General features: G+C 56.2%; 5 protein-coding genes across 5 annotated transcripts; 2 read left to right on the top strand and 3 right to left on the bottom strand.

The window, feature by feature from the left end:
• Positions 1 to 1,592: 1,592 nt before the first annotated feature.
• Positions 1,593 to 2,027, bottom strand: LOC137845685 (claw keratin-like). Its single transcript, XM_068663099.1, has one exon. The coding sequence runs from the start codon at positions 2,025 to 2,027 to the stop codon at positions 1,593 to 1,595; it is 435 nt and encodes a 144-aa protein (XP_068519200.1).
• Positions 2,028 to 3,288: 1,261 nt separating this feature from the next.
• LOC137845713 (claw keratin-like) lies at positions 3,289 to 3,723 on the top strand. Its single transcript, XM_068663134.1, has one exon. The coding sequence runs from the start codon at positions 3,289 to 3,291 to the stop codon at positions 3,721 to 3,723; it is 435 nt and encodes a 144-aa protein (XP_068519235.1).
• A 2,574-nt stretch (positions 3,724 to 6,297) lies between these two features.
• Positions 6,298 to 6,714, bottom strand: LOC137845757 (claw keratin-like). Its single transcript, XM_068663202.1, has one exon. The coding sequence runs from the start codon at positions 6,712 to 6,714 to the stop codon at positions 6,298 to 6,300; it is 417 nt and encodes a 138-aa protein (XP_068519303.1).
• A 1,261-nt stretch (positions 6,715 to 7,975) lies between these two features.
• On the top strand, positions 7,976 to 8,410 carry LOC137845686 (claw keratin-like). Its single transcript, XM_068663101.1, has one exon. The coding sequence runs from the start codon at positions 7,976 to 7,978 to the stop codon at positions 8,408 to 8,410; it is 435 nt and encodes a 144-aa protein (XP_068519202.1).
• Positions 8,411 to 10,778: 2,368 nt separating this feature from the next.
• LOC137845675 (claw keratin-like) lies at positions 10,779 to 11,213 on the bottom strand. The gene has a single exon (XM_068663087.1). It carries the CDS (start codon positions 11,211 to 11,213, stop codon positions 10,779 to 10,781), a length of 435 nt encoding a protein of 144 aa, XP_068519188.1.
• Positions 11,214 to 12,310: the final 1,097 nt, after the last annotated feature.

Raw genomic sequence — 12,310 nt, 5'->3', positions numbered from 1 at the left:
GCCCCAGTGGGTCTTGTAGATGACAGGCCCCTGAACCTCCTCCCTTCTCTCACCGGGTAGAATGGCAATGAGTACCGAATCCTATTGTGAAAACATGAAAAAGCAACAGCCATCTTGCACAGCCACCACAGCATGTTTGACCCCTTTATATTGCCTTTTCTATGGTCAGCCATGGAGGTCTGGGGAGACAGAGAGATGGCCACTGCATGGTCAGGGCTGCTGCCACCTGCTGACTGTGCCCACGTGCACAGCTGCAGGTGGTGGCACTGGGAAGGGGTGAAGGAGACACAACCAAGTCTGCCCCAGGTTCCCCTCACATCCATGTACCCATTGCAGCCATCCAGATCCAGGAAACACAAACGCCTTGAGTAGGCAGTGCGTGTCCGTACCCGCCTCATGTCCCTTCATTCCCTAAGTGTCTTCTGATTGTGTGATCCTGGCTCTGCACAGTGGTCTTTCTTTGAGACTGTTCCTGTGAGGGAAATCAAGAAGAGCAGCAGGGCAGCACGTTGGTCAGTGGTGGGGGCTCAAGAGAACATGCATCACCCATAATTGTCAAGGCAGGGGAAGGGAAAAATGGCATTTCTGCCCATCCACACAACTCCCCAGGCTCCATTGCAAGGGCCGCCAGCCAACCCCTGGGTGCTGCCTCACATAGCATCCCGTGCATGCTGGGTGAGGGCAGAGTGGTGGGAGGCAGCAGGCGTGTCTCCTCACGGCTGTTATGGCCAGGTGTTCTGGGGGCCTGGCCATGCAGATTGCTTTGTGTGCTGGTGTGTGAGGAAGGGCAGCCAAGGCCTGGCAGCATGTCTGCAGCATGGAGCTGTGTGGAGCACTGCTGTCCTACTTGGCCAGAGCTGTGTCCCCCGGCTACAGGTAGGCAAGCTGTGTATCCAGGGAAGAGCTTCTGGCCCAGTGGTGGGGAAAAGCTTGCCAGTGCTCCATCGAGATGTGGGAGGAAACGGAGGGAAACTGGAGCGGGTGGAGGAATGGCTGGTGGGGGGCCCTCAGCCTCTTTTGGATGCCCCATGGCCTCTGCAGTAGCTCCAACCAGGCCTTTTCCTCTGGGGAGCCTGTGTCAACTTTCTTTTAAGAGCTGTGCTGCCTGGGGTAGGGCGTGGAGGTGAGGGAATGGCTGCAGGACCTCTGAGAATGCCCTGGGTGGCAACTGGTAGGGTTGGACCCAGAAAGATGGTGCGTCCATATGGCAAGTGGGGAGAATAGGAAGTGTCAAGGAAAAACTGTGCTCAAGAATGTGGTATAACAGTTTTTATTACTGCTGTAGGGGATTGTAGGGAATCAGGGAGACGGCAGGAAGGCAGTCCCTGTCTCCTTGCAGAAGGTAGAGCGGTACTGAGAAACAGCCGTGCCACAGGAGGCGTCCGTTCCTTGGCTGCATCGTCATGGGGCAGCAAGTCCTGAAGCAAAGCTCAAACAGGGAGGAGAAGGACAGAGGGGTCCCATGCAGGCACAAGACCTCCAAGCTCTGGAAACCAGTGACACCGAAGGGGAGCTCTTTGTGATGTCATGTCAGGATGTTCCAGGGCAGCTGAGGAGATCTCCTTCGTCAGGGGCAGGAGCCAGACGTGGGCTTAGCAGGGCCCGCAGTTGCCACTGAGGTACCTGAGGCCCCGACGCCAGCCACCGTATCCGCAGCTCCCAAAGGCTCCATAGCCCCCATAGCCGCCAAGGCCTCCATAACCCCCAAGGCCTCCATAACCTCCAAGGCCTCCAGAGCCCAAAAGGCCACCATAACCCCCAAGGCCTCCAGAGCCCCCAAAGGCACCACGGCCTCCAAAAGTGCCGCCAAAGCCCCCTGCAACAGCCGGGACTCCCGCCGAGCCGACCACGGCGTGCTGAGGGAAGGAGCTGAGGATGGGTCCGGGCAAGGTGAGCACCGTGGCCGGGGGCTGGATCACCACGGTGGAGTCGGGGCACTGCCGCACGCAGGGCTCGTTGGCACTGTCAGCCAGCGGGGCCGGGGCAGCCACTCCGCACACAGGGGCACACAGGCTGGAGCAGGACATCTTCCACGTAGGCAAGGAGTACTGCAAAGGGCAGGCAGAGTTAGGCAAGGGTCTGGGGAGAGGCTGTATTGATGGAGGCAGGGAGAGAGCCCTGAGAAGCCTCCAAGAGCACGACTTACCCAGGTGATCTGTTTAGAGACAAGTGGAGGAAGGAGGATAGCGGGCTGCAAAGCCCTCAGCCCTTTTATACCTGTCTCAGAGAGCCCCCGGCATCAAACATAGGTGGAAGCCCCAGATATTCCTGCAATGTTGCCAGCATGAATCATGACAAATGTGAAGATGCGAGGCAATTATATCCCTCCCCATCGGGGACACCGAAACGCAAACATGCCCTCAGGAACAGGAGGTCATGGGAGGAACCGACATTGACACGCAACTACATCAAAGGCCAGCTGTTTTTTAAACTGACCTCATGACACCAATAAACCCTGATTTCTTCCTAATCCTAAACTTTGTCTATGTAGAAGTGTCATGGGCAATTTGTTGAAGAAGTGCCTTTTTATCTCTGTGGACAACCAGCATACCTGTCATTACCTCCCTTTTATGGGCTGGTAAACAGAGGTGGTGGAAGATTGGGTGAAGGGATGAAGCCATCCCACCCACGTGAAGCAGTTCCCAAACACTCACCATCACCCTGTACAGGCAGTGGCTGTGAGGCACTCAACTGGGAGTTGAGGAGCATCCCTAACCATTGCCCTTCTCCCTGCCCTGTGGAACACGTGCTACTCCTTGTTCTCCAATTCGCCTGAAGGCCAAGCAAAGAGCTGTGGCTGTGTTGGTATCATGGGTGAAGCCTAATAAACCTGGGGGATTAGAACTCATTGGGGTTTATTGGTGCCATGAGGTCAGCTCCAGCAGTGTCTGGCCTTTTATGTATGTGAGTGTCATGGTCTGTCCCTCCCATCACCTCCCTGTTCCTCAGGACACGTATGAGCCTCAGTGTCCCCAGTGTGGAGGGATATAATTGTCTCGCATCTCCACGTGTGTCATGATTTGTGCTGTCTTTATTGAATGAGTATCTGAGGCTTCCACCTCCGCCCCCTGCTTGATGCTGCAGGCTCTCTGGGACAGGTATAAAAGGGCTGAGGGCTTTGCAGCCCTCTATCCTGCTTCCTCCACTTGTCTCTAAACAGATCACCTGGGTAAGTCGTGCTCTTGGAGGCTTCTCGGGGCTCTCTCCCTGCCTCCATCAATACAGCCTCTCCCCAGACTCTTGCCTAACTCTGCCTGCCCTTTGCAGTACTCCTTGCCTACGTGGAAGATGTCCTGCTCCAGCCTGTGTGCCCCTGTGTACGGGGTGGCTGCCCCGGCCCCGCTGGCTGACAGTGCCAACGAGCCCTGCGTGCAGCAGTGCCCCGACTCCACCGTGGTGATCCAGCCCCCGGCCACGGTGCTCACCTTGCCCGGACCCATCCTCAGCTCCTTCCCTCAGCACGCCGTGGTCGGCTCGGCAGGAGTCCCGGCTGTTGCAGGGGGCTTTGGCGGCACTTTTGGAGGCCGTGGTGCCTTTGGGGGCTCTGGAGGCCTTGGGGGTTATGGTGGCCTTTTGGGCTCTGGAGGTCTTGGGGGTTATGGAGGCCTTGGGGGTTACGGAGGCCTTGGCGGCTATGGGGGCTATGGAGCCTTTGGGAGCTGCGGATATGGCGGCTGGCGTCGCGGCCACAGGTACCTCAGTGGCAACTGTGGGCCCTGCTAAACCCACCTCTGGCTCCAGCCTCTGACTAAAGAGAGCTCTGCAGCTGCACTGGTATTTCCCAGCATGACAGCCGCAGGAATGGCTCCCCTTTGGTGTCACCTGTCTCCAGAGCTTGGAGACCTCCTGCCTGCATGCGGCCCAATTCTGACTTTTACCTGCCCCGATTGAGATTCTTTTCAGGACTTGCAGCCCCATGACAGGCAGCACAGTATCTTCCTCCTGTTCATGTAGCATGGTTGCTGGTTACCTCCTCTGTGCCTTTTCCAAGGACCTGATGGATGCCTCTGCCCAGGGGCTGCCCTTCTGTCAACTTCCTGCACCCATGGACTTTTAATAAAAGCACTGTTGCACCACATTCTTGACCCATGGTATTTCTTCATCGTTCTTCTTCCAGACTTCCCCCAAAACTCAGAGCCAGGGCAGTTGGGCTGCTGGCTGCACTCCTGCCTTTGCTACTGGGACCCTTGCTTCTGCACGTTAAGCTGAAGGAGGGGAGGTTTAGCTTGGACATCAGGAAGAGGTTCTTCTCCAAGAGGGTGGTCGCACACTGGAACAGGCTCCACAGTGAATTAGTCACTGCACCAAGCCTGTCTGAATTTATGAAGGAATTGGACTGTGCACTTAGGCACATGGTCTAACATTTTGGGAAGACCTGTGCGGTGTCAGGTTTTGGACTTGATGTTCCTTAAGGGTCCTTTCCAACTCGAGATATTCTATGATTCTATGATTCTTTGTGCAGCTGGGACAGGGCATTACGACTGAAGATCAGAGGCCCCAGTGGGTCTTGTAGAGGACAGGCCCCTGAACCTCCTCCCTTCTCTCACCGGGTAGAATGGCAATGAGTACCGAATCCTATTGTGAAAACATGAAAAAGCAACAGCCATCTTGCACAGCCACCACAGCATGTTTGACCTCTTTATATTGCCTTTTCTATGGTCAGCCATGGAGGTCTGGGGAGACAGAGAGATGGCCACTGCATGGTCAGGGCTGCTGCCACCTGCTGACTGTGCCCACGTGCACAGCTGCAGGTGGTGGCACTGGGAAGGGGTGAAGGAGACACAACCAAGTCTGCCCAAGGTCCTCCACATGGCCATGAACACATCACAGCCATTCAGAGCCAGGAAACACAAACGCCTTGAGTAGGCAGTGCGTGTCCGTACCCGCCTAATGTCCCTTCATTCCCTAAGTGTCTTCTGATTGTGTGATCCTGGCTCTGCACAGTGGTCTTTCTTTGAGACTGTTCCTGTGAGGGAAATCAAGAAGAGCAGCGGGGCAGCACGTTGGTCAGTGGTGGGGGCTCAAGAGAACATGCATCACCCATAATTGTCAAGGCAGGGGAAGGGAAAAATGGCATTTCTGCCCATCCACACAACTCCCCAGGCTCCATTGCAAGGGCCGCCAGCCAACCCCTGGGTGCTGCCTCACATAGCATCCCGTGCATGCTGGGTGAGGGCAGAGTGGTGGGAGGCAGCCGGTGTGCCTCATCACGGCTGTTATGGCCAGGTGTTCTGGGGGCCTGGCCATGCAGACTGCTTTGTGTGCTGGTGTGTGAGGAAGGGCAGCCAAGGCCTGGCAGCATGTCTGCAGCATGGAGCTGTGTGGAGCATTGCTGTCCTACTTGGCCAGAGCTGTGTCCATCAGCTACAGGTAGGCAAGCTGTGTATCCAGGGAAGAGCTTCTGGCCCAGTGGTGGGGAAAAGCTTGCCAGTGCTCCATGCAGATGTGGGAGGAAGGGAAACTGGAGGGGGTGGAGGAAAGGCTGGTGGGGTCCCTCAGCCTCCTTCCTCTGTTCAGTGGCCTCTCAGGTGGCTTTAACCAGGTCTTTGCCATTGGGGAGGCTGCAGTAGTTCCCAGAGACTTAAAAGTCCAAGGCCTTCAGGAAGCCCCTAGGGAGCTGCCAGAGTAGACAAGAAGTGCTTTTCGTTACCAACCTCTCATCTTGGGCTGTAGCTGTTAATTGCCCAGGATGAGGATGAGATGGTGCGAGCACTGAGGGAGCAGTGGTTGGTGATGGTTCTGTGTGTGGCCCCACTGTGGCGACCCTTCACTGATGGCTGCTCTGACCATCAAGGTCATCTTCTGATGGTCATGGCCGTAGAGGTGAGGGAGTTCCTGAGGGCGGCTGAGAATGTCCCAGGATTGCAGCTCTCAGGAATGGACCCTGGGGGCCTGTACAGACTCACAGCAAGGAGCAAATGCATGAAGGGTCATAGAAAAGACAGGGTCAAGAATGTGGTGAAACAGAGCTTTTATTGCAGGTCTAGAGGAGAAGGGAGATGGCAGAAAGGCGGCCCCTGGCGTGTGGAAGCCCCTGACTCCTTGCAGATGGCGGTGGAAGCAGTCACGATGCAGAAATTGGCAGACAGCTGTGGGCTACATCGTCACGGGGCAGCAAGTCTTGAAGCAAAGCTCAGAGCAGGAGAAGGAAGAATCTGGGGCCCATGTAGATACAAGGCCCCCAAGCAGTGGAGACGAGTGAAGATGAAGGGGAGCCTTTCCTGGCAATGAACGTTGGGAAGGTTCCAGGGCAGCTCCAGAGTTCTCCTTCATCAGGGGCAGGAGCCAGACGTGGGCTTAGCAGGGCCCGCAGTTGCCACTGAGGTACCTGAGGCCCCGGCGCCAGCCACCGTATCCGCAGCTCCCAAAGGCTCCATAGCCCCCATAGCCGCCAAGGCCTCCATAACCCCCAAGGCCTCCAGAGCCCAAAAGGCCACCATATCCCCCAAGGCCTCCATAGCCCCCAAAGGCACCACGGCCTCCAAAAGTGCCGCCAAAGCCCCCTGCAACAGCCGGGACTCCTGCCGAGCCGACCACGGCGTGCTGAGGGAAGGAGCTGAGGATGGGTCCGGGCAAGGTGAGCACCGTGGCCGGGGGCTGGATCACCACGGTGGAGTCGGGGCACTGCTGCACGCAGGGCTCGTTGATGCTGTCAGCCAGCGGGGCCGGGGCAGCCACCCCGCACACAGGGGCACACAGGCTGGAGCAGGACATCTTCCACGTAGGCAAGGAGTACTGCAAAGGGCAGGCAGAGTTAGGCAAGGGTCTGGGGAGAGGCTGTATTGATGGAGGCAGGGAGAGAGCCCCGAGAAGCCTCCAAGAGCACGACTTACCCAGGTGATCTGTTTAGAGACAAGTGGAGGAAGCAGGATAGAGGGCTGCAAAGCCCTCAGCCCTTTTATACCTGTCCCAGAGAGCCTGCAGCATCAAGCAGGGGGCGGAGGTGGAAGCCTCAGATACTCATTCAATAAAGACAGCACAAATCATGACACACGTGGAGATGCGAGACAATTATATCCCTCCACACTGGGGACACTGAGGCTCATACGTGTCCTGAGGAACAGGGAGGTGATGGGAGGGACAGACCATGACACTCACATACATAAAAGGCCAGACACTGCTGGAGCTGACCTCATGGCACCAATAAACCCCAATGAGTTCTAATCCCCCAGGTTTATTAGGCTTCACCCATGATACCAACACAGCCACAGCTCTTTGCTTGGCCTTCAGGCGAATTGGAGAACAAGGAGTAGCACGTGTTCCACAGGGCAGGGAGAAGGGCAATGGTTAGGGATGCTCCTCAACTCCCAGTTGAGTGCCTCACAGCCACTGCCTGTACAGGGTGATGGTGAGTGTTTGGGAACTGCTTCACGTGGGTGGGATGGCTTCATCCCTTCACCCAATCTTCCACCACCTCTGTTTACCAGCCCATAAAAGGGAGGTAATGACAGGTATGCTGGTTGTCCACAGAGATAAAAAGGCACTTCTTCAACAAATTGCCCATGACACTTCTACATAGACAAAGTTTAGGATTAGGAAGAAATCAGGGTTTATTGGTGTCATGAGGTCAGTTTAAAAAACAGCTGGCCTTTGATGTAGTTGCGTGTCAATGTCGGTTCCTCCCATGACCTCCTGTTCCTGAGGGCATGTTTGCGTTTCGGTGTCCCCGATGGGGAGGGATATAATTGCCTCGCATCTTCACATTTGTCATGATTCATGCTGGCAACATTGCAGGAATATCTGGGGCTTCCACCTATGTTTGATGCCGGGGGCTCTCTGAGACAGGTATAAAAGGGCTGAGGGCTTTGCAGCCCGCTATCCTGCTTCCTCCACTTGTCTCTAAACAGATCACCTGGGTAAGTCGTGCTCTTGGAGGCTTCTCGGGGCTCTCTCCCTGCCTCCATCAATACAGCCTCTCCCCAGACCCTTGCCTAACTCTGCCTGCCCTTTGCAGTACTCCTTGCCTACGTGGAAGATGTCCTGCTCCAGCCTGTGTGCCCCTGTGTGCGGGGTGGCTGCCCCGGCCCCGCTGGCTGACAGTGCCAACGAGCCCTGCGTGCGGCAGTGCCCCGACTCCACCGTGGTGATCCAGCCCCCGGCCACGGTGCTCACCTTGCCCGGACCCATCCTCAGCTCCTTCCCTCAGCACGCCGTGGTCGGCTCGGCGGGAGTCCCGGCTGTTGCAGGGGGCTTTGGCGGCACTTTTGGAGGCCGTGGTGCCTTTGGGGGCTCTGGAGGCCTTGGGGGTTATGGTGGCCTTTTGGGCTCTGGAGGTCTTGGGGGTTATGGAGGCCTTGGGGGTTATGGAGGCCTTGGCGGCTATGGGGGCTATGGAGCCTTTGGGAGCTGCGGATACGGTGGCTGGCGTCGGGGCCTCAGGTACCTCAGTGGCAACTGCGGGCCCTGCTAAGCCCACGTCTGGCTCCTGCCCCTGACGAAGGAGATCTCCTCAGCTGCCCTGGAACATCCTGACATGACATCACAAAGAGCTCCCCTTCGGTGTCACTGGTTTCCAGAGCTTGGAGGTCTTGTGCCTGCATGGGACCCCTCTGTCCTTCTCCTCCCTGTTTGAGCTTTGCTTCAGGACTTGCTGCCCCATGACGATGCAGCCAAGGAACGGACGCCTCCTGTGGCACGGCTGTTTCTCAGTACCGCTCTACCTTCTGCAAGGAGACAGGGACTGCCTTCCTGCCGTCTCCCTGATTCCCTACAATCCCCTACAGCAGTAATAAAAACTGTTATACCACATTCTTGAGCACAGTTTTTCCTTGACACTTCCTATTCTCCCCACTTGCCATATGGACGCACCATCTTTCTGGGTCCAACCCTACCAGTTGCCACCCAGGGCATTCTCAGAGGTCCTGCAGCCATTCCCTCACCTCCACGCCCTACCCCAGGCAGCACAGCTCTTAAAAGAAAGTTGACACAGGCTCCCCAGAGGAAAAGGCCTGGTTGGAGCTACTGCAGAGGCCATGGGGCATCCAAAAGAGGCTGAGGGCCCCCCACCAGCCATTCCTCCACCCGCTCCAGTTTCCCTCCGTTTCCTCCCACATCTCGATGGAGCACTGGCAAGCTTTTCCCCACCACTGGGCCAGAAGCTCTTCCCTGGATACACAGCTTGCCTACCTGTAGCCGGGGGACACAGCTCTGGCCAAGTAGGACAGCAGTGCTCCACACAGCTCCATGCTGCAGACATGCTGCCAGGCCTTGGCTGCCCTTCCTCACACACCAGCACACAAAGCAATCTGCATGGCCAGGCCCCCAGAACACCTGGCCATAACAGCCGTGAGGAGACACGCCTGCTGCCTCCCACCACTCTGCCCTCACCCAGCATGCACGGGATGCTATGTGAGGCAGCACCCAGGGGTTGGCTGGCGGCCCTTGCAATGGAGCCTGGGGAGTTGTGTGGATGGGCAGAAATGCCATTTTTCCCTTCCCCTGCCTTGACAATTATGGGTGATGCATGTTCTCTTGAGCCCCCACCACTGACCAACGTGCTGCCCCGCTGCTCTTCTTGATTTCCCTCACAGGAACAGTCTCAAAGAAAGACCACTGTGCAGAGCCAGGATCACACAATCAGAAGACACTTAGGGAATGAAGGGACATGAGGCGGGTACGGACACGCACTGCCTACTCAAGGCGTTTGTGTTTCCTGGATCTGGATGGCTGCAATGGGTACATGGATGTGAGGGGAACCTGGGGCAGACTTGGTTGTGTCTCCTTCACCCCTTCCCAGTGCCACCACCTGCAGCTGTGCACGTGGGCACAGTCAGCAGGTGGCAGCAGCCCTGACCATGCAGTGGCCATCTCTCTGTCTCCCCAGACCTCCATGGCTGACCATAGAAAAGGCAATATAAAGGGGTCAAACATGCTGTGGTGGCTGTGCAAGATGGCTGTTGCTTTTTCATGTTTTCACAATAGGATTCGGTACTCATTGCCATTCTACCCGGTGAGAGAAGGGAGGAGGTTCAGGGGCCTGTCCTCTACAAGACCCACTGGGGCCTCTGATCTTCAGTCGTAATGCCCTGTCCCAGCTGCACAAAGAATCATAGAATCATAGAATATCTCGAGTTGGAAAGGACCCTTAAGGAACATCAAGTCCAAAACCTGACACCGCACAGGTCTTCCCAAAATGTTAGACCATGTGCCTAAGTGCACAGTCCAATTCCTTCATAAATTCAGACAGGCTTGGTGCAGTGACTAATTCACTGTGGAGCCTGTTCCAGTGTGCGACCACCCTCTTGGAGAAGAACCTCTTCCTGATGTCCAAGCTAAACCTCCCCTCCTTCAGCTTAACGTGCAGAAGCAAGGGTCCCAGTAGCAAAGGCAGGAGTGCAGCCAGCAGCCCAACTGCCCTGGCTCTGAGTTTTGGGGGAAGTCTGGAAGAAGAATGATGAAGAAATACCATGGGTCAAGAATGTGGTGCAACAGAGCTTTTATTGAAGGTCCAGGGAAGCAAGGAGGCGGCAGAAGGGCAGCCCCTGGGCAGAGGCATCCACTAGCACCTTGAGAAAGGTACAGAAGTGATGACCAGAAATCATGCAGCAGGAAGAGGATGAAAGTGGTAGGCTGGACTGTCATGGGGAAACAAGTCCTGAAGGGAATCTTAAGCGGGGAAGTTAAAAGTCGGATTTGAGCACCATGCAGGCACAAGGCCTCTAAGCTGTGGAGGGAGACCACTGATGATGAATGGGAGCACTTCCTGCTGGTGTCATGTCGGGAAATACCAGGTCAGCTCTGGAGCTCTCTTTACTCAGAAGCAGGAGCCAGAGGTGGGTTTAGCAGGGCCCACAGTTGCCACTGAGGTACCTGTGGCCGCGACGCCAGCCGCCATATCCGCAGCTCCCAAAGGCTCCATAGCCCCCATAGCCGCCAAGGCCTCCATAACCCCCAAGGCCTCCATAACCCCCAAGACCTCCAGAGCCCAAAAGGCCACCATATCCCCCAAGGCCTCCATAGCCCCCAAAGGCACCACGGCCTCCAAAACTGCCACCAAAGCCCCCTGCAACAGCCGGGACTCCCGCCGAGCCGACCACGGCGTGCTGAGGGAAGGAGCTGAGGATGGGTCCGGGCAAGGTGAGCACCGTGGCCGGGGGCTGGATCACCACGGTGGAGTCGGGGCACTGCCGCACGCAGGGCTCGTTGGCGCTGTCAGCCAGCGGGGCCGGGGCAGCCACCCCGCACACAGGGGCACACAGGCTGGAGCAGGACATCTTCCACGTAGGCAAGGAGTACTGCAAAGGGCAGGCAGAGTTAGGCAAGAGTCTGGGGAGAGGCTGTATTGATGGAGGCAGGGAGAGAGCCCCGAGAAGCCTCCAAGAGCACGACTTACCCAGGTGATCTGTTTAGAGACAAGTGGAGGAAGCAGGATAGAGGGCTGCAAAGCCCTCAGCCCTTTTATACCTGTCCCAGAGAGCCTGCAGCATCAAGCAGGGGGCGGAGGTGGAAGCCTCAGATACTCATTCAATAAAGACAGCACAAATCATGACACACGTGGAGATGCGAGACAATTATATCCCTCCACACTGGGGACACTGAGGCTCATACGTGTCCTGAGGAACAGGGAGGTGATGGGAGGGACAGACCATGACACTCACATACATAAAAGGCCAGACACTGCTGGAGCTGACCTCATGGCACCAATAAACCCCAATGAGTTCTAATCCCCCAGGTTTATTAGGCTTCACCCATGATACCAACACAGCCACAGCTCTTTGCTTGGCCTTCAGGCGAATTGGAGAACAAGGAGTAGCACGTGTTCCACAGGGCAGGGAGAAGGGCAATGGTTAGGGATGCTCCTCAACTCCCAGTTGAGTGCCTCACAGCCACTGCCTGTACAGGGTGATGGTGAGTGTTTGGGAACTGCTTCACGTGGGTGGGATGGCTTCATCCCTTCACCCAATCTTCCACCACCTCTGTTTACCAGCCCATAAAAGGGAGGTAATGACAGGTATGCTGGTTGTCCACAGAGATAAAAAGGCACTTCTTCAACAAATTGCCCATGACACTTCTACATAGACAAAGTTTAGGATTAGGAAGAAATCAGGGTTTATTGGTGTCATGAGGTCAGTTTAAAAAACAGCTGGCCTTTGATGTAGTTGCGTGTCAATGTCGGTTCCTCCCATGACCTCCTGTTCCTGAGGGCATGTTTGCGTTTCGGTGTCCCCGATGGGGAGGGATATAATTGCCTCGCATCTTCACATTTGTCATGATTCATGCTGGCAACATTGCAGGAATATCTGGGGCTTCCACCTATGTTTGATGCCGGGGGCTCTCTGAGACAGGTATAAAAGGGCTGAGGGCTTTGCAG

The sequence above is a fragment of the Anas acuta genome, chromosome 28, assembly GCF_963932015.1.
Source record: "Anas acuta chromosome 28, bAnaAcu1.1, whole genome shotgun sequence".
NCBI classification, from domain to species: Eukaryota; Metazoa; Chordata; class Aves; order Anseriformes; family Anatidae; genus Anas; species Anas acuta.
This window is presented reverse-complemented; position numbering and strand designations above follow the sequence as displayed.

What these genes read in the sequence shown, in the direction of transcription:
- LOC137845685 (XM_068663099.1), bottom strand. Translation starts at nt 2,027, where the DNA reads ATGTCCTGCTCCAGCCTGTGTGCCCCTGTGTGCGGAGTGGCTGCCCCG.
- LOC137845713 (XM_068663134.1), top strand. Translation starts at nt 3,289, where the DNA reads ATGTCCTGCTCCAGCCTGTGTGCCCCTGTGTACGGGGTGGCTGCCCCG.
- LOC137845757 (XM_068663202.1), bottom strand. Translation starts at nt 6,714, where the DNA reads ATGTCCTGCTCCAGCCTGTGTGCCCCTGTGTGCGGGGTGGCTGCCCCG.
- LOC137845686 (XM_068663101.1), top strand. Translation starts at nt 7,976, where the DNA reads ATGTCCTGCTCCAGCCTGTGTGCCCCTGTGTGCGGGGTGGCTGCCCCG.
- LOC137845675 (XM_068663087.1), bottom strand. Translation starts at nt 11,213, where the DNA reads ATGTCCTGCTCCAGCCTGTGTGCCCCTGTGTGCGGGGTGGCTGCCCCG.